The sequence below is a fragment of the Tamandua tetradactyla genome, chromosome 3, assembly GCF_023851605.1.
Source record: "Tamandua tetradactyla isolate mTamTet1 chromosome 3, mTamTet1.pri, whole genome shotgun sequence".
NCBI lineage: Eukaryota > Metazoa > Chordata > Mammalia > Pilosa > Myrmecophagidae > Tamandua > Tamandua tetradactyla.
In genome coordinates this window covers 22,601,794-22,623,069 of record NC_135329.1, presented here as the reverse complement: position 1 = coordinate 22,623,069, position 21,276 = coordinate 22,601,794, and the positions used below count along the sequence as shown (strand labels likewise).

General features: G+C 36.4%; 1 protein-coding gene across 2 annotated transcripts in view; it reads right to left on the bottom strand.

The window, feature by feature from the left end:
• The window catches only part of XPO7 (exportin 7), a 44,678-nt gene extending 23,621 nt beyond the window's left edge, over positions 1–21,057 (bottom strand). The window contains exons 1-13 of one of the 2 annotated variants that reach the window (XM_077152695.1): positions 20,969–21,057; positions 20,306–20,452; positions 18,002–18,095; positions 17,314–17,480; positions 16,127–16,219; positions 11,489–11,593; positions 9,380–9,545; positions 9,050–9,123; positions 7,074–7,193; positions 4,014–4,160; positions 3,087–3,259; positions 757–950; positions 206–311 (exon numbers count right to left, since the gene is read on the bottom strand). In XM_077152695.1, the coding sequence (XP_077008810.1) occupies positions 206–311; positions 757–950; positions 3,087–3,259; positions 4,014–4,160; positions 7,074–7,193; positions 9,050–9,123; positions 9,380–9,545; positions 11,489–11,593; positions 16,127–16,219; positions 17,314–17,480; positions 18,002–18,095; positions 20,306–20,452; positions 20,969–20,989 (1,607 nt within the window). In that variant the 5' untranslated portion in view covers positions 20,990–21,057. The remainder of the gene's footprint in view (positions 1–205; positions 312–756; positions 951–3,086; positions 3,260–4,013; positions 4,161–7,073; positions 7,194–9,049; positions 9,124–9,379; positions 9,546–11,488; positions 11,594–16,126; positions 16,220–17,313; positions 17,481–18,001; positions 18,096–20,305; positions 20,453–20,968) is intronic. The other variant, XM_077152696.1, reaches the window with a different exon arrangement.
• Positions 21,058–21,276: the final 219 nt, after the last annotated feature.

Sequence of the window (21,276 nt, the reverse complement as noted above, 5' to 3'; positions counted from 1 at the left end):
TTTTTTTTAATTACTGCAAATTAGGCTGTTCTTGCTGTACTTACAAAAGGCTTGGTATGGACCTATAGCAATCCTTCATTTTCATGGGCAATCAGCTTCATAAATTTATACTCTGTAAATGGGGAATAGGCCAACTCTCTGTGTCTGAGGACCCAAAATGGGGGACTATTAAATTAAGTGGAAAGCTTTTGTAGGGAGCACTTACCGACAGACGAGTTCGCCATCCATGGCATCTTGCTCATCAGTGCTGGCAAAAGAAACCCGGCCACCAATCACTGCTCCAATTATGTATACCAGCCATGTCAGCCTTCCTGTAACAGGATGAAGATCCCATTAGTATCACCTCCAGTGATAATTTCACAGAGAAATTCCTCACTATGAGGTTCATTTCTTACTTTGAGCTTCCTTAACCTTCAGAGTAGTGGTAAAGCCACAAAGTCTTAATTTTCTAAAAGAGTATTCTACTCTGCTTTGGTAAGGGTGATGCCAAGGAGGAAATTCACTAGATAATTATTTTTTTAGGCCAAAGACTTTCTTAGAGTTAAAGATATCCACTGCAGATATAAGTTGAGTGATTCTTCCCTAGCCTCTTGCCACACTTATTCACAGATATTCTTTTACATACATGGAGGTAAGTGATGACAAAAGAATTTTTCTGTTGGGGGAGATAGGAAAGAGGGGTGACAATGAGTGAAGGGGTTCTGACAGCTTCTCCTTATAGGTCTCAAGTTCAGAGGCAAAGCATTGTATACTCACCTTCCTGCACTGCAATATCCACAGGGTTTGCGCTGGCACTCTGTAGCAGTTCCTGATAGGACTGGGCTGATTGGTCAAACAGCTGCACGAGGAGTGCACATGTCTTCTCATATTCACAACGTCCAATTGTAGATAGCTGGTCCAACTGCTGCTGGACCAGACCTGTGTCTTCCAGAGGATCTTCCAGCCCATCTCTACTCCCAAGGGAGGAAGGAAGGCAGCTCTCTTAAAACATGCCTATTGGTTTCCTCAATGCAGCAACCCTCTTTCTTTTTAGTCAGCTGTAGCCAGCATGCCCAATCCTAGAGGCCCACATTCTGACACTACTTTTTACCAAGGAAGGAATGAAAAAAGTTGGAAGGCAAATGCTTTTAACCTAGCATTCCAGTATCCCTTAGATATATTCTGCTTGTTGGTGTCAAATCTTCAAATCTGAATTACCAGTCCCTTAACATTTATCTGCCTTGATTTTTTCAGTCCTATGCTTCTCAGTTCTATGAGGTCTTGAGTCCTGGCCTTTGGCTTGCTCTTGACTATAGTAAACTTGCAATTTGCTACAGGTATACAATTCTTTGTGTGAAGCCACTGGGGTCAGATGTGTTTTGGAATTCAGAAATTTAAAAATTTTGGTAAGGTAATATGGTGCTTTTTCATGCTATATAAAACCCTCAATGGATTCTGAGGCAGTACAAAATAGTATTTCTGTAGAGAAATACTATGAATATTATGAATAGTAATAGTAAGAAGGCTCAAAAAGACTACAAATGCAGGCAGAGTTCTTGCCTGCTATGCTGGAGATCCGGTGTCTGCCCATGCAAAAAAAAAAAGACCGTAAATGATTTCATATCAGCTCATGTCACGTTTTGCTGCCAAATGAGCTTTGATGCCAAACATGAGAAAATTTAGCTCTCATATCTTGGATTTTAGAACTGAAGATGAGGAATTATAGATCTGTATCAGGTCTTGCTTTATCTACTGATTTCTGGATTTTAAAATTTTGTCATATAAAAGCTCTTTGTCTACAGTTACATCATAGAATGACAACGCGAGCAGAAGTTCCAATCTCCCCCCACCCCAATACTACTAGTAGTTAATATTTGTGTGTTTATCATGTGCCATTTACTGTTCCAGAGCAAATTAATTTAATTCTCAAAATAACCTTATGAGGCAGGCCTATTATTATTTGTATTTTACAAATAAGGAAACTGAGAAACTTGCCCAAGAGTACATGTTCTATATAGATTTAAAAGAGCTTGGCATTTCTTTGGCTAAAGGTTTCTGATCCAGTTACTAGTCAAGGTGGACAGAACCCTGTGTCAATGTAATAAAGTCATTGGTCAAAAAGGGGGAAGAGAGAAATGAGACAAAGTTTCACTGGCTGAGAGATTTCAGAGTTGAGAGGTTATCCTGGAGGTTATTCTTATGTATTATATAGATATCCCTTTTTATTTATGGAGGGGCTGGAGGGAAGTACCTGCAACTATTTAGCTGTGTTCCAGTAGCCTTGATCCTTGAAGACGATTGTATAACAATATAAATTTTACAGAGTGACTATGTGATTGTGAAAGCTTGTATCTGATGTTCCTTTTATCCAGGGTATGGACAGATGAGTACAAAAATATGGATAAAAAATAAATAATAGGGGGGGATGAAGAGTAAAATAAATTGGATAGATTGAAATACTAGTAGTTGCTGAGAGGGAGGGGTAAGGGGAATGGGATGTATGAGTTTTTCTTTTTATTTATTTTTCTGGAGTGATGCAAATGTTCTAAAAATGATCATGGTGATGAATACACAACTATGTGAGGATAATGTGAGCCACTGATTGTGCACCATGTATGGACTATATTATGTGTGTTAAGACCTGCTAATAAAAATATAAAAAATCAGTGGTCAGCTGCCTAGAATTCCTATGACTTCCAGGATGCTCTGGAATTTGATAATTGGATTGTGTGACCTTATTTCTCTAGGAGTTAACATTAAGCACCTATAACTTACACATTAGAATTCTTATCTATAACCTATAAATCTTTCTTTCATGTTCAAAGAAAATCAGTAGCAAAGAAATACAATATATCGATGTACTTTGTATTTAAAGATATTGCTATGGATGGTGAAAAAGGGGAAAACAGGATGTTAAAGAGAAAGGTATTTCTTGCAGACTTTACGCCCTCATATACTATTCATATGACAAGGAAAAACAAGAAGCTCCCATAAGACTTATTATCAAATGATCTTTTGCCAATTCGTTGTCTGATCTCTGGTAAGTCTGACATTAGGTTACCAGGCTACCGGCTGGATAATGAGGGAGGCTGCCCCAGTTCCCTTACCTCAGTATGATGTGTACAGATTCCAAACGGGATGTGATGTAGGCTTTGGTGACCTCAGGAGTGTAAGTTTCCAGCATGTGGGGCTCTGTGGCTTTGACATATGGCACAGAGGCTGCCAGCCGCTGCCATAGGCTCAGGAGATAGTGCACACTATTTGGGGCAAATTCCCAGTGCTAAGGAAAACCAAAAGAGCAGAAGACATATTTTTCCATGTTTATACACAAGACATTAGTCTCATGCCACTTAATACAATGAATAAAGACTTTTTAAAAAAGAGAATAAACTTTCATGGGCTTTGTTTTGCGTGGTAATTGGTTTAATGTGTTTATTAAGTATTTCAAAGAATAAGAGTCTAACAAGAAAAGCTGTTCTAAGCTGGCTGTAAGCCTTACCACAAGGAAAGCATCATGAGAGTGGTTCCCTAATGTTACTATGTATCAGAATCACCTGGAGAACTTGTTAGACCAATAGATGCTTGGGTTCCACCCTGGACCAAGTGAATCAGAAATTATTCAGGTTAACACCAAAGCTATTTCTCATCAAGCTCCCCAGATGCAAGCTATAAAATTTGAGAAACACTACCTTATATTACAAGACTAAGAAAGAGAGGGGATTAACTTTCTACTCTTTTGTCTAGCACCCTGTTCCAATCTTCTCTTTCAAGGGGTGATTCTGAGGGAACTGTCTCTACCTTGGATCTAAAAATTATCCTTGCAATTCCCACATGTTCCTCTAATCATACCCCTTGCACTTCTATAAATGCAAATAAACTGGCTGCAATTGTAACTACTCAGCAAGGTTATCCTATACTTACATTCACCTTTGCAAGAGAGAAAAAAAAATATTCATACAAGGCTAAAAACAAAGAGCAACAGGAGAGAGGTTCCATTGTTTAGGAAGAAAGGGACAAAACAGTCAAAGACAAACCTGTAGGCTGGTCACTGTGAAATTGGCTATCAATCGAATGACTTCAGGGTAGTTTTCCACTTTTACCAATTCTCCCAGTTGATAATTACTTTTCAATCGGGCCAGTAGTCTGCAAAACTCATGGTAATTGTTTGGGTCTGATAAACTCTGGTAACAGACAGTAGAAGAGGAAAATAAAAGGTAAAGTGTGACACACCATACTTCAAGAATTACATATATTTGGGATGGCATGGGGGAAGGGGAGAAATCTACTCTTTAACTTCTCAGCTGCAAATCACCATTCAGAATGATACATATGTATAAAGTTTAACAGCAATTTTTACAAAAGTAATTATAAAACCGACAGACACATCTGTTCATAATAATCATCTTTGAGGTGGGATTATTAGCCCCTATTGAAAGAATCTGAAAAAGCCCAGAACGATTAAAGTACATCCCTATGGATAAATAAAGCTGATTAGTGGTGGATATGGGACACGATCCAAGACGTGACTGGTCTGTCTGCTTTCCACTAATTCAAGAAAAGATAAAAATCTTCATTTTCACATTTTTCAAATTTACCAAGCACAACTTAACTATATTGGCAAGGTTATACAAATATTCCTAGATTTCGATTATATCATCATTAATAAGTTTATTCATATATTATATTAGTATATTTATATATTTTATCACAACTTACATAAAATATTTGTATTTATATATTATATCAATACTCAATTATATGTCTGTCTGTTTCTATCAATCTTCCTTTCCCTTTTAGAATATGAGGGCAGAGACTGTTTTGTGTCTAGGAAAGGTATCCCTGTGCCTGGCACACAACAGGTGCTCTGTACAATCTGCTGAAGTAATTAATTTTTAAAAAGAGGGACAGAACTGGGTATATTTAAAAATGAATTGCTGCATGTATAATCTTTTTATTTCTGTTATCGTTTTATTTCTTTTTCTGTTGTCTTTTTATTTTTTTCTAAATCGATGCAAATGTTCTAGAAATGATGAATATGCAACTATGTGATGATATTAAGAATTACTGATTGTATATGTAGAATGGAATGATATCTTAATGTTTTGTCTGTTAATTTTTTTTAATTAATAAAAAAATTAAAAAAAAAGATTCAATCCCCAAAACGCATTAGAAAATCAGAAAATATGAATTATAAGTAAGAAACTAAACATATTTCCATTACCTCGGGATCACCACTGTTAACACTTTAGTAAATATCCTTCCCGAGCGTTCCCTGAGCTTGTGTGTGTGTGTGCATGCACAGGTGTGTGTATCCCTCTTGGCTGGTTTTTTGTGTTTTAATCAAAATAAGTTTATGCTGTGTATACTGTATTTAATCTGACTTTTTCAGTCAAGGTTCTCAACCTTTCCATGTCAATAACTTCTCATCTTATGTAATGCCCAGTCCATATTAAAATTCTTCCAATTATATTGATGCAAAAAGTTTTGAAAAAAAAAAAATGAATTGCTTTTTCAACCACCAGAAGCTAGAAAGAGGCAAGGAAGCATTCTCCCCTATAGCCTTAGGAGGGAACATGGCCCTGCTGACAACCTGATTTTATACTTCCAGCCTTCAGAATTGTGAGAATACATTTCTGTTGTTTTAAACCACCCAATTTGTGTTTTTTGTTATGGCAGCTATGGGAAACTAACACACCACTCTTCTTCAGCAGTGGAAGAGTGGCCAAAAATTGACCTGCTTCATATGTAATCTAAGAGTAAATAAGAGGCTTCTTAATGAGCACACCAGGTACAGTAATATTCCTGTATTTATATAAGATTCATTAGGGTATGTTTTTCATAATCTATCATTTAAAGAATTCAAACATATTTCAGTCACTTAATAATTACTTACTTATTCACTAGTATTTTACCAGTGAATTTTACTCTCTGTAATTAAAAGACCATTCTGGTTTATAAAATATAGTTGTAGGACTATCAGCTAAGGCTGCTTTACTTGTGTGTGACTTCAATAGGGCATGTGGCCATAAATAAATAAGTAAATAAATACAACAACAAACCATTAAAAATAAAAAACAAAAAACAACAAGAAAACCCTGGATTAAAATGTGTAAGAGTGATCTGAGGAAGCCTTTATACCTATAACCTTTCAGCTTATTTTGTGGGGATTTATGTTTTTTCCAAAAGCAAAACAGGTGCACTGCTTTAAAAGGCTTTTTCCACTTAAAGACTTTATCATTAACTTATTTTCATGTCATTAATTTTCTTCAAAAGTGTAATTTGGGGTTTGGTTCCCAGTGCCTGGCCATGCAAAAAAAAAGTGTAATTTGTTCAAGGCTGCATAGCACTACCTTTTATAATTTGTGACAAATTAATTGCATCCATTTTCCCAATGTTAAGTATTCACATTGTCTACAATTCTTTCAGATAATAAACTATGTATTAAGAAAAAGAATTGCTTTTTAAAAATATTTCCTAGTGTAGATAATTTATACTTAAAAAAATACAAGTAGGTTTTAGCTGAATTTTGAGATGGGAAAAGACAAAAGGAGCAATCGAGTTATGGAATGGATATTTGAAAGAGAAATATCTCCCTTTCCACCTAAAAACAGGCCTATACACTTGGATTAATGATGTACCTTAAAAAAAGATAAGGGAAATGAAAACAAAACACAAACTTTTTTTTTTTTGGGTGCATGGTCTGGGAATTGAATCTGGGCCTCCCTGCATGAAAGGTGGGTATTCTACCTACTGAACTACCCGTGCACCCTAAAATGCAAACTTTTGATTCTTATTTCTTATGGAAAAATGGCTAGTTTTATCATTATTTTATTTTCCTGTATCAAAATGTTCCCCTTTCACAATTCTTATATGAGAGAAGCTGGAAGATTCCAGCTCCTCTTTTGGACAATATTTTCGGAATTTGCCTACAATTTACAGAGTCACATAAATCTTCCAAGGCTTGTCAGAATGAACCATTTCCTGCAATTACTGCTAAGTATGGCCTTTACATGAATTTCCTTCTGACTCATAACAAATAGGTATGCTTATTCCATCTATATGGAGCCATAAAAAAAAACTGCTCAAAAATTTACCTGGGGATTTTCCAGTATTCGTTTAACACCATCGACAAGATGAGAGAGAAACTTGGCCCTCTCTGCGTTGTTAAACAAGGATCTTCGGACTGAGGCAATCTGTACTAAGCAGGATAATACCTAAAAGCAGAGGAGTAACCAAACCACAGCAGATTAAAGAGATGGTACAGCTCTTTTCACACACCCTTTCCCCTTTATAATATTTTCCTTTATATATGTAATTCTATTCTCTCTACTCTTGCTACCATTGAGGGTACAGCTTAGGATATCTAAAACAGCTTTAATGAAAAAAGGCATTAGATCCAAAATGATCATAGCAACTTATTACAATCACAGTTTGGAAATATTCTTAGGTATTATTCTTTGGCTTCTTTGATTCTTGCTAAGATAAATATATATAACTATTTCTTCATTGTGAATGTTATGTCTCTGTACAATACACAAAGATTCTTGAAGATGACTTCAAGAATCAAGGCTACTGGAACACAGCTCAACAATTTCAGGTACTTCTTTTCACTTACTCCAATACACCATAAACTAAAAGGGGATATCTATATAATGCATAAGAATAACCTCAGGAAAACCTCTTGACTCTGCAAACTCTCAGCCACTGAAACTTCGTCTCATTTCTCTCTTTATGATATATATTTAATGCTTGAAAATACCAAGCAATTGAAGCTCTGATGTTTTAGATTTCTGCTTAAAAGCCTAAGATTTTTCCTGTTTTATGAAAGCCTTTTGGCTAATCAAGCTTTGCTATGTAGTGCTATAATGAAATAGCCAATTCATATCTGTGGCCTGAAAAAGTTCAGCTTTAACACAGCAAACATTTTACCCTTTTCCTACTATGCTAAATATTTATATTCTCTGCCTCTCCAGATCCATTTCTACCTTTTCCTGCCCTGTTCTTTCCTGGGAGGTTGACTGCTATTGACCACAATAGCTAAGTTTCCTTGCCCTTTCATTTCTAGTTGGCTTCAACCAATGGAAGACAGCAGCGCATATCACAGGGCAGATGAAAGAGGGCACCCTCTTATCCTTACCTCACTGGGCAATGGGTTGGCGGAGGCTGAGTTTATCTACCAATGATCAAGTTCCTGCCGGATCGCCCTCTCCTAAGTCACAACTTCAGCTTTCTCCAGGGTCATCTTCCCTTGCCCCTGGAGGCTCCCCACTACTGCTAGCTCCAGGGAACATGGGTCACCATTCCATTTTGGATTCCCTTAATTTTACCCATACCTTTCTTTGTAAATAGTCCTTTCAACATACAACTATACCTAATTCATGTTTCTGTTATAAAGCAAAGATTTACATTAATTTGGAAAAATATTATGACCAGAAAGTAGTCTACTGCAAAAACATGATACAAAACAGCCATTACTTTATGATTTTTTTAAATATTTTAAATACAACAGTATTTTAAAGCAAAAATCTGAAATATTAGACCAATGTATTTTAGAACCTGAATGGATTTTGGGAGTTTGAAGAGGTTAATTAATGCTTTAAAGGAGAAATATACTATTCCCAATAACTTTGAAATGTTATTTTGGATAAGTATGCAAATTTACCTTCCCATTATATCTTCCATTTTTCACTTTTGTAATATTTTCAAAATAATTTAAACAATTTTCAAGTCAATTTTAATGGTTCAATTAGATACTATCAGGTAAATCCCTGATCCACACTCCAGTCCTTGGCAATCTGAGTATAGTACAAAGTCAGACACAAGATGAGACCAAGAGAGCTTGATCATCTGCAGCATTTGGCCATTAGACAGGAGCAATTAAAAAATACTAAGTAAAAATTTATTACAAAAACCTTTTGATGCTAAGATTTATCTCAAAAGGCCAGATAATTAATATTAGTATTTCTAAGCTTTACTTGTATGTTTCTTAAAACAAAATGAACATAAAGCATATTTAACATTTCTACTTTCTAGAAATAGGTTTGCTTTAGGAACTGTAGTCCTGACTTACCAGAGGTGAAAATGAAGGAGGGATGGAATGATACAGGTCAAAAAACAGCTGCAGAGTTGAAGAATCTAAGAACGCTAAAAGCAAAATAAAAGAGAGCACTTTATTGGGTGTGTCTGCACACTGCTATGGCATACGTCTGGCACTGCATTTTAGAGAGCATATCCTTCTATGAGGTTCCTACAACAATCACTACTTCCTTTATAAAGTAGATATCAAATGTTAAAATTTCTCTCAAAGGAAAACAAGAGATTGCCAGGAATTAATCAGCACCCTATAGATACTATATAAAATTTAGCAGCAATCTGTTTTAGGTGGTGTGCGTTCTGTTACCTGATCTCCAGCTGGTGGGAATCTGTACTGTACACAGGTCATCTGAGGACTCATCAGTAGAAGTGCCGATGAAATCAAAGTTTAGGCAGTTATGAGTGAGTTTGAGCAGTTGCATGAGCAAGCCATGCTGACTTTCATCATTCAAGTTTAGATTCTTTCCTGAAGCCTGTAAAAATTACCACATAATGAACCCCAAGCAATCACTCCTTTCTTCCAAGCTTGCTCCCAGACTCTTGAGAAGGCTGTTAAGCCAGAAAAGAAAGCTTTATTATAACACAGTAAAGTGATGCTATATTTCTAGCATCTTAATGTCATTATGAAAATACCTAGCTCCTCACCCCCTCCTTATTTACCATTATAGTGAAGGTTACTAGTTGTATAATTTATGAGTGAGCTTAGCAAGCCGTGCTTTTTTGTGATCTGGTTAGTACCAGCCACTAATAAATACACGTATGTACTAGGGGAGAAAATAAGGATAAGAATTTAAGACAATTAAGGGATGCAAAGGGGGCCAGTGCTGTTTGTAATAAATATCTGGTAAAAAGAAACTGAGATTACTACTCTATTAATTTAGTTAGCACTGTATGAATGGGTTGGGATTTCCCCGGGGCAAATGGTGTTAAAATGTGACAGATAAGAATAAAGACTCAGAGAAGTCACAGTGTTTGAAGAGTAAGGGATATTTTACATACTTGTTAAGGCAATTCTTACAAAGAGGGTTAACTTTACTGAAAACGGTGGTTTAGACAATGCTAAACAATGTTGAAAAACATGAAGCTGTTATGTTAAAAAAAACTCCCTGTCTATAAATTAGTCTTTGTATGTTGTACACATAATGGCCACAAGGAATTCTGAAGTAATATGGGATGTAAAGTGGGTTCATTTGCACATGAGAGCCTAACTACTTCTTGATAAGGCAAGGATTAAACTCTGGGAGGGAGTTCTGAATAAATTCTATACCTACTCCTACCTTTCTTTCTCTTTTCTACACCACCACCACTACTATCACTGAAAATTTTTCAAACCAGAACTGTCACTGAATTTTATTTATTCATCTGCAGAGTATCTGATAATAGCTTAATTCTGGTCCAAAGCTATTATGACTGTCAGATTCAAAGATAATACCAGCTATAGCTTTAGTGATTGGCTGGTTATTATTTCTGATAGTATCATAGATGAAGATTCCATTCTCAGTTTTTTTTAAAAGATTTTCCCCTTCAAGGACTACAATAGCCCTTGCCAAACAAATTGCCCAGACTGAAAACTGTTTGGGAATTTTGAGATAAAGCTAAATAAGTGAGTAAAAAGATGGTTATCATTAGCTGGGACAAAAGAAAATCCAAATTTACTTTTAAAACATAAATTGGGACATGCTAGAAAATGAAAACAAGAAAAGAGAAATGAACAAAAAGCTGGAGGCTAACATTTACACATTCCATTTAGCTTCCCACAGGGGCAAAGCATCCAAACACTGGTAAAAATGTGTGAGGCTCTTAGGTTAACATTTCTTTCTTAGTTCAACTCTATCAATAAAAGAATTGAAATACCAAACAGGTAATTTCCTTACGTGATACTGTCTACCCCCTCGGGTTATTAAATCTAAATGGATGTTAAAAATTCAAAATCTACTTTTCCTTACAGATGTTTCTTGTTTATTTGCTGCTTTTAACTCAGCAGGGGACAGGGGAGCCAGCTTAGTTTTTGTATGCTAACAATGTAGCCTAAACCTGCTTTCAGAACACTAAGAATGCAACACCATAAAACTGACATGCTTTCACTCTGTACAGGAAGATTTTATGTGGTTATAAAAAGCAAAGAATAAAATTTCAAATCTTGTGCTAAACTAGATTCTTTTAAGAAAGGAGTATGTGATATGTTCCTAGGGAACTTGATCTGAAATAGGGAAATCATAATCTTTTTTCTAAGTTTAACTGATTATTCTGGCAAGTTTCTCCAACATCTCTGAGAGAGTTATTATGTGAGAGATGATGATGATTATAGATGGTAGATAAACTCTCATGGGCTCAGTTAAGAACTGACATCTAAAAGTCCCTCCATTCTCACCTTTTCAAAAGAACCTAGGAAGGATGATCCAATCTACAATCTCACCTGTTTTAATAAATTACAGGACAGTGTGAAGATATCAAATAATGATGAATCTCGGAAAGAGGAGGCTATTTTTCTGTGCTTGGTCAAAGGATGAGTGGTGTCTGCCTGCACAGAAAAAAGAATGCAGCAATGTAAATTTTAGAATTAGTATCAAAGAAAAAGTTTTTCTCATGTAGACTTCAAATAAACTTAGAGATGTCCAATAACAGCAACATTTAAATACGTATTTAACATTTGCATTATTGTGTCAAACCAAATATGTTAAGACAGTATAGAGGACAATAAGCTGCTAATAGCTAGCCAAGCTATCAAATCTCTATAGCTTAAAGGGAAAAACAAAAGGAGAGATGAAGATCTCCACTGCAAAATTTTATTTTTCTCTGTACTCAGGTAGGCAAAATTTACCAAATTATTGGCAGACTTTACTAATTATTATCGTGTTGTGCTGTGGCTTAGTCTCATAAACAGATACTGTAGCAAGTTTGGATTTTGGCAAACAAATCATTCAAGGCTTAAATTACTTGTAGAACTTTCAAAACAAACACTAACAGTCATGAGCTTAAGATAAATGACAGTAGCTGGTATTATTGGTTTCACATATTCTTCTGTTTTTGTCTTTGCAGCAAAATTACAGATTTTTTGTGTGGTTAAGGACTGAATCGTTTACTTCTCTTTACAATTATTTTTCTTCTGTTTCTGACACATAACAGGTACATGATAAGTGGAATAAAAGAATTTCAAGGTTGCCAAGGGATGTTAAAGGGGAGAACATTAACTCCATGATCTCCATACTTAATTAATACATGCTTTCTTATTTCTAAGGTAATTGTGGTTAAACAATAAGTTAATAGCTAAGAGAACAGGCTTTGGAATGAGACTACCTTGGGTTCAAATCCAGGTACTAGAAAAGAGAGAACTTTCGTCTCTACTTCAACCAGCCAGCCTCTCCTGGAGAGGTCATCAAAAATCTTCATTGGAGTTGGCAGCTTGTGGCCTACCTATGGAATTTGGACTTGTGCACCCCCACATTTAATGAAAGCTATGCTTTGTACCTCTTTGAAGAGCAGAGAAGCAAGAAACTGAGAACAAACGCAGCCTAGGAAAGGTATTGCCATCACACCTGAGTTACAAACTCTGGGGAGCTGACATGCTTATGGAGAAGGCAAGTAAATTCCTCATACAGGCCAGACAGAAGGGCCAGTGGAGCTCTCTCCTGCATTAACAGGGGAAGAATTCCACAATACAAGTTTTGTAATCCATCCTTCCACAATGGAAGCATTTCATCCTGGGTTTTGATTTCACATAGCTGTTGCCCACACAGAAGCTGAATAGGAAGGGTAATTGCTTATCGTTGGAAGTGCACAGTGGCCAGACAAGTAATGCTTCATTTTATAAACATCTGTAATAGGAGGTGATGTGTCTTGTTTTAAAGGTGTTACGATCCGTGGCCTCTTTTCTCGAGCTTCTGAAACCATCATGTTGCTTACACTTTCTTCTTCGTGAAGGATTTTTTTAAACTTGTAACTCCACCTGGGCCTGATGGTAGCTTTTTGATCTTTCCCAATTTCATCCACCGTCAATGTCTTGTTAGGCTCTCTCTTCTGGAGACAACAACTGCGGTAACTGAATTTCCCATCAGTGCAGGTGTTCTGACCCACACCCAGTAGTCACCCACCAGCAGCAGGTCAACGAGTGAGCGAGGCCAAAAGTCACTTGTTGCCTGTGTCTTTGGTGCCACACCTAAAACTCCGTTGTCAAACCTCAGGTCATGAAGATCTGTCAGACTACAAAGTGCTGCCTAGTCCCAGGATTAGTTCAGCGATGGCCATTGTCCAAGCAAGATAGGTTAAACTCTGTGAGGCCTGGGGTTGAGTGGAACGGTGGAGGCTTTCAGAATAACGATACCCACTCCCAGGGGTGAACAGGGTAATGGAGGAGGGCACCGGGCACTCAGCACATATTTGCTGACCACAGCCTCCTGTAAGCCTAGAGCAAGACTCGCCTGAAGCCATCCACCCTCTGAAGCCACATGCATTAGTGTGTCGTGTGTGAACTGCTTACTCACTTGTTTCATGGTTAAGGGCATTAGGAGTCCTGTACAGCCCAGCCTAGGTTCTGGAAAGATTTTGTTGCAACTATGAACTGGGTCTTTAGTGACTCTGTTGTTTCACTCATACTGGTAAATAGGGGAGCTGCTGTGTAGCTGCTTCTGACTTTTTACAAATATAAATCAGGCCTTGGCAATTTTTTTCTGAAAAATGCCAGAGTAAATGTTTTTAGCTTTGCAGGCCCTTAATACTGTTGTAATTACTCAACTGTAGTAGTCCCCAGATGTCCCATAAACAAAAAGGCATGGCTCTGTGCCAAAAAAACTTGATTTACACAATTGGGCACTGGGCGATGGTTTTGCCAACATCTGCTCTTCACTGCTGTTCCTTCGTAAGCATCTGCATGCTCAAGGGCAAGGTGAGGGCCTCCGTTACCTGAAGGCAGAGGGTATCTTGGGTTCACACTCAATCCAAGCTTGGGTTTACTGGGATGCTGGGCAGCTTCTTTCCCTAGTTGCTTGTGTGGTAAACCATTGGAATTCTGTCTTGTTCTAGGGGACTGAATGCCATGTCAGGCTCCATAGGCACATGGGGATCAGCCCTACTGCGTTCCCCACTGCGGGTCCTCTCAGCTTCTTTCCTGGTCCTTTGCCTGTGGGTATCTGGGTGGTGCTGCCGGGGACCCCAGGGACCAGCCTGCTCTGATGGGATAAGTAAGGGTTTCCCTCCAGACCAGGAACTGGGTGCATCCATGCCATGTGGCTTGCTACGGCGGATTCTAGCTCATGAGGCTATTTCCATTTAAATTAGTTAAAATAAAATCAAGTAAAAAATTATGGTCTTCACATTTCATTTGAATGGAATCATACAGAATGTGGCCTTTTGTGTATGGCTTCTCTGTTTCAGTGTTGTGTTTTTTGGGATCATTCGTGGTATAGCATGTATCAGTACTTGTTGCCGAATATTCCATTGTAATGATGTGCCACATTTTGTTTATCTGTTTATAAGTGGATGGACTTTGGATTGTTATCCTATTTGGCTGTTGTAAAAGATACTGCTATGAACATTTGTCTACAAGTTTTTGCATGGACATGAGCTTTCAGTTCTCTTGGATATATGCCTGCTGGTGGGATTGTTGAGTCATATGATAACTGTAGGTTGACCTTTAGAGGAACTGCCAGGCTGTTTTACAAAGCAGCAGTGTCATGTGTGCCATGTCACAGTCCTGACAGCAGCGTGTAAAGGTCTCAGATCCCCCGCTGTCAGTGCCGACACTTGTCATTATCTGCCTTGTTGATTATAAATATGCAGGAGCCGGTAGCTCACTGGGGCTCAAATTTGTGTTTCCCTGATGGCTCGTGACATGAAGCATCTTTTCATGTGCTTACTGACTATCTGCATATTTTCTTTGGAGAAATATCTATCTAGACCCTTTTGCCATTTTTTTTTAATTGGGAAAAAAAATCCAGGTTCTGCTGCTTACTAACTGTGAAACCTCAGGCAAATTATTTAACATTTATGTGCCTCAGTTTCCTTATCTGGAAAACAGAAAAACAACAGTACCTATCTCATAGGATTGCTGAGAATAAAATTAGTTAATATAAGAGAGGAGCTTAGAACAGTACCTGGCACAGCATAATCACTCAAAAGTGTATGCTATTATTATCTGATAATTATTGGCCATAATTGGGATTGCACATGACAGAGAACACAGTATGGTCACAAAATTTTAATCAGCTATACTATTTTAAAGTAATGCCAGAGTATGTGGGTGGTTCAGTGGTAGAATGCTCACCTGCCATGCAGCAGACCTGGGCTGGATCCCCAGCCTACATACCCTCACTCCCCATCCCAAGAAGAGTTAAATAGTACCAGTTCCCAGTTAAAATTTCTCAGAGTTAATAAAAATGTCTGCATGATTATGAGCAAGAGCAATAGCAATGTTAATGTAATTAATACACTGACAATCTAAGGGCAAGTTATTGTAACTAATATTAATACTGGCTTGTTTGATTATTATCAAAAGTATATGATGGAAAAAATTAAAGACCACTAGACTGGCTTTTCCTCTGTAGTAAACTGTGACATCATGGCTATTAAAAAAAATATTTGGCATTTAACAGAATGTTTTATGCATTCTGAAAAGATTATCAGCAAAATTTCAATAACAGCAAACAGGAACTGCTTTCAAATGAGTATAAACACTTATTAATGTACATTGGAAGGTAAGGGGTACACAACTGATATTTGTTCCACTTTTATGATCTTTCTTTTTTTTTGCACTTATTCTCTTTTATTAGCAAGGCAATTTTTCATTATGGTTTTGACTTATGACTATTGCTCTCACCTCTAACAATGACTATTAATTCTAATACGGAAACCTGAGCTGGGAGGGTAAAAAAATTCTGGAGACAGAAGGTGACCAGGGCTGTAACAGTGAGGTAGTTTGCACTTGCAGAGGAAAACCCAATGGAACTATCTTGCTTTAAAAGGGCATTAATCACTTACCGCAAAAGCACACAACTGCCAAAAACAGATCATCCCACACACAGCAGAAAACACCACTACTAAGAAAAAATATGGCACTTACTTCAATGAGGAAGGCTGTAGCACTTACTTGATTAATTTCATTGGTTAGCTGAGATAAAATTGTGACACCAATGATGCAGTATTCAACGCTATCCTGGTAAAAACAATATATAAAGCAGAAAGAGTTCAAATGTGCAACTTGATTTCTGCATTTGAGATACAGTCTTACTTTTGAATAATAGATACTCATGTTACCAATAAAACAGCCTAGACAAGACAGCGAAGAACTGTAGTTTAAAATTGTTGCTTTCCAGGACATTGATAAGTACGACTTAATCAACATTTAAAACTTTCTATTAAAAAAATTCCCATGCATTATACCATAAACATATAAAAAAATAAACTGGTAAAACACCTTTGTAAGATAAATAACAAATGAATAAGTTACAATTAAAAGTGACTGCATACAGCAATTCACAGAAAAACAACAAAAGTAGTAAATTAACACATAAAAACTAGTTCAGTTTTGCCTGTATCCCAAATAAGATATCTTTTTTTTCTTACCTATCCAATTGGAAAAATAAAAAAGTTTATTTCCTAGGGTTGACGTATGGATAAAGAGGTACTCTTATAAACTGTTGATAGGTTTGTAAATAGTATAACTTTTTCAGATGAATTTGGAAATATCTTTGCAAGTCAAAAATACATATATCTTTAAATAATTCCAAGGCTAGGGATTCATAGGGATTTACCCTACAAGCACATTTATTCAAAGTATGATGAGAGATATATACTGGAATATTCACTGAGCTATTTATTTAACAGCGAACAAACAAACAAAAAAACTTGAGGTGGGCCATTGTGGCTGGGCAGGCGGAGTTCTCGCCTGCCATGCCAGAGACCTGAGTTTGATTCCCGATGCCTGCCCATGCAACAACAACAACAACAACAACAACAACAACAACAACAAAACCATGGGAACAAAATAACTGTTCTTCTATAAGTGATTAATTAATCAAATTATGGTATTCTAGATTGGAATAGTATGTAGGCATTAGAAGGAAGGAGGTAGGTTTGTCTGTGTTGAAATGTAACACCTCCAAGACATAACAAGAGTAAATAAATAAAATGAAGAGACTATATCAAATACTTCATTGCTGTATAATTTTAAAAAAGTGGATAAGTATATAAATAAATAAATACATTTTATTTCTCCCATTTTTTCTTACATAAAATAAACATACATACCTGTAAAAACCTTGTGACATCTGTGATTGCATTTCTGAAGACATAGTCATCCTTCTGACAGTCAAACCAGCCCAGTTTTGTGATTCTGGCATATAACTGAATGAGTGCTTGTGTCACAAAAGTAGCCAATTTTGGCCGAGTGGCAAGGTAGTTGAGTACATAATTCCCTATAAATAAAAAAGTAATTCATAAAATAGAAAGCTCTGTCAGAAAAAGGTATATATCTTTAAACAACAGCCAAGAAATGTAAATTTACACTATTTACTCTAAACTTTCATAATTCTTTATGCTGAGAACTGGTACTTCAAACTTAAGATTTTTAGTAGGCTTTCCAATTCAGAATTATAACTTGTCACAATGAACCTACCCCTAGATGGTTAAATGACATGGTCTGAATAGAATTGAATTCAAAATTCTTAACAATGCTTTTTTTAGCTATTAGGTTCAGTAAAGACTGAAGAAAAGAAATCTTCTGACAACAAATGGGATGATTTAGGTTTTATCTAGGAGTAATTATATTGCATATTATTCACTTTCATAACCCCAAAGTTCTGGGAAAAAAATCTGGATTCAACATTCTATATGCTTTCAATTTCAGAATATTACCGAGCTGGCACATAAATTTAACCATTGCAAGCACATCACTAAACCAATTTCTTTAAGATAGAACAGAAAATTCTCAACTTACGAATATCTACTCGTTGCTCCAACGGTAAAGGGTTGTTTGTACGTGATACAAGCTTTGTAAGGCATGTAGCTGCCAGTAACTGGGAGTAAGATGACTGTGAAAAGATGAAAAAAATAATAATTTAGAAGAAAAATTTCTTCTTTCATTTACACCAAGAAACGTTCTCCCCTCAATATCTCTGTTACAACGATGCTTCAAAGTTTCACTTAAAAATATTCCTAAATGAATGGTAGCAGTAGGAAAAAAGAAACATCAGAAAGAACTACCATATTATACTGTACTAAACTTAAAAATTGTATTAAATTATATCTTTCCATCATTACAACTATCAATCAGCTACAGCTCTATGGAATGTGTATGTTAGCTTTAAAATAAAATTTATAACCATTATTTGTGAGAAAGAAACATTATGCCTTGAGCAACGGAATAGCATTATCACATTCCCAAACGTGGCTTTTAATGAATTTTAACCTTATGAAGTATTAGGCATTCCATCTGATCTTAATATAAAAGAAGGAACTATGTAAGAATTCTTCTACAGGGCTATATTATATAATGGCATGTAATAGGAACAGACTCAGAACCATTAAAATAATTTAATTAAGGGTCAAGGATAATTTTCCATGAAACTAAGAGTCCTCAAAGCAGGTTTTTCCATTTATGGTAGCATTGCATAACATCACCAGATATAAAAACAACATCTATGATTAAGGAAAAAAGTCTGTAAAAGTGACTTTGGAAGTTAGAATTGATTAGTTAGAGCAGTGTCAAACCACTAATAGTGGAGGAGAGGCTCCTATACCTTATAGATCATGATTTCTACATATAATTCCAGTGAATTTGCTATGTCAATAATAAGTCAACAGAGAGATTAAGAAAAAAATGCAATCAGTCGGGTCACGGTGGCTCAACAGGTAGAGCTCTCGCCTGCCACGACAGAGACCCGGGTTTGAGTCCCGGTGCCTGCCCATGCAAAAATCAAAACAAAACACAATCCACTAAAATTAAGAGTTATAGCCTTGTATCCATACTATTTTATTCCAATTTACTGCCTATAATAAAGAACTGTGGGGCTCCAGTAAGAGTAAACTGGAAGAGCGAGTTGCATTCCTCCCACAGTACAAATGTAACTGGATTAATCCTGAGAATGAGTGATTTAAAGAAATACACAAAATATTATGAGCAAAGCTTAGAAGAGAATACAACACAATCTCTGACCATGACGTTGTGATCTTCAAATAAAGAGATGAACCCCCTCAGTTGCTAAAGGATATTTTAAAATTAGTTATATTTATTGCATAAACATACTATAACAACACTAATGAAAATGTAAAAAGCAAGTCATCTAGAATTTTGCCCTCTCAACAAACGAAGTGATTTTGTTTTTTTCCCCCAACATTTCCTTCCAATCTTAAGGATACTTTTTGGAAAGTAAATTTTTAGTAACCAATTCTTTAGGGATCCACTGTTGTTCAAGATACAATTTGTATTATCATTTCTATTTTCACTTCTACCATACTGATAGTAATTATGGCTAATATTCATACTTGCTCTTTTTTTCCCTTTCATCTGTGAAATAGGATAATATAGAGTATCAGGAAAAATAAGAGGAGGACTGGACTTGATTATATTTCCATTTTATCTAAAGAAATATAGTGCTACACTCTATAAAGTGCTAGTTGTTATTCTGACTCCTGTAATACCCTTTTCAGGGTCCCCTAGTGGGAGATTACCCTCCCCAAGACCTCTACTCCTCCAAAAACATTAGTTTAATCAAATTGGCTCATCAGAGGCACTATTTTGGTCACTGAGTGTCATTTTTAAGCTGGAAGAGGTTTTAATGCACTTTCAAACCTACAACTTCTTATATTTTTTATTATCAAGATAATTTTTTTCTAGGCTTCTAGGGCAGTAAGAAGTAGGTGTGTGGTGCAGAGAAGGAAAAACAGAGAGAAGCCTCAGGGATATTGTAAGGTAATATGGACTTTGCAGATAAAAAGAAGGTCATTTATACACAACTCTGTCTTCTTCTGTAAAGGATATGAGGTGGCACTTGAGTACAAAAACAGAAAAAAAGTCCCAGAAAAATGAAAGAACAAAAGTAAAGTTCTAAGAGATTTTATGGATGAGGCTGTATGGCTTTCTTCTTGCCTATATGGAAGGTATGGTGTTTTTCAAAAGTGAAATTAAGAAGGCAGGGGAATCAAGGAAAAGAAACAATCCCAATTCATCTCTTAAAAGTAGTACTAGAATATGTTTTCCTAAGCCTTCATTATCCTTTGGGATTTTTCAAATCTTACGTACACTCCCTCTTTCGAGGAGTAGCTGGCACTTGCTCAGGCAATCAGGGCTGTTGGTGAATTCAACCAAGGCTTTCTCTGCCTGGAGTCGAGTGGTTGTATCTGTTGTTTCATACAGCTGTTTGCACAGATTCTCTAGCTGGGCCAGGCTCTGGAAGAAATCAGTCAAGAAAGAAATCAATCGAGTCTACTATATATGCAAAGTTCTGTGCTTAAAATTACTGGACAAAGAAAAACAATAACAAATGAAGAACGTTGCTTCTCAACTTTGAGGAGAATCTGGGTGACTTTCATTTAACAACAATCATTTGTCACTCTATTTGATGCTTTAAAAGAGAAAATGATAGAATGCTTAAGATATCTATATACTTTTCACGCACTCCCCTGAAGATCAATCACAAATGATATATTTTTTTCCTTACAAATAGCCATCTTCCTAAGCTTTTTCATAAGGTTTTTAAATAAAAATGCAGAATTTACTTCCACCAACATTTTAAGAAGTATGAATTGTTGCTAAAATTAAACACATAAACACATAGTAAGTGCCACATGGAACTTCACATAGTTTTAAATATTTTCCCTCTGAGTAGTGATTATTAGCTTACAAATACGTATCTGCATAAGGACGCTCATCTCTATGAGAAAGCTTTAGAATGTGTGTACGCACCTTCCTCCCTGGGTCCCGCATGTCTAAAGTTCAGGAGACTCTCTTCTTGTACTTTAAACTCTTATTTCGATCCCGAATTTAAATGGAAGGTTCAAAATAAATTCAACCCTAGCATATGCTCACACTGAGATAAGAAAAGGGAAACGCCCCCAAACAAACCCTTCTCTCTAAATCTTGAACTAGTTCCAGGGAGTAGGGAGGGCATGGGCATTTGTTTTGGTTCAAAACCCAAAGCGATCCAAATCTACTTCCACTTGATGTACTGTTTTAAAAGCAGAGGAAAGAAACTGGTTAAGACTACACGTAAC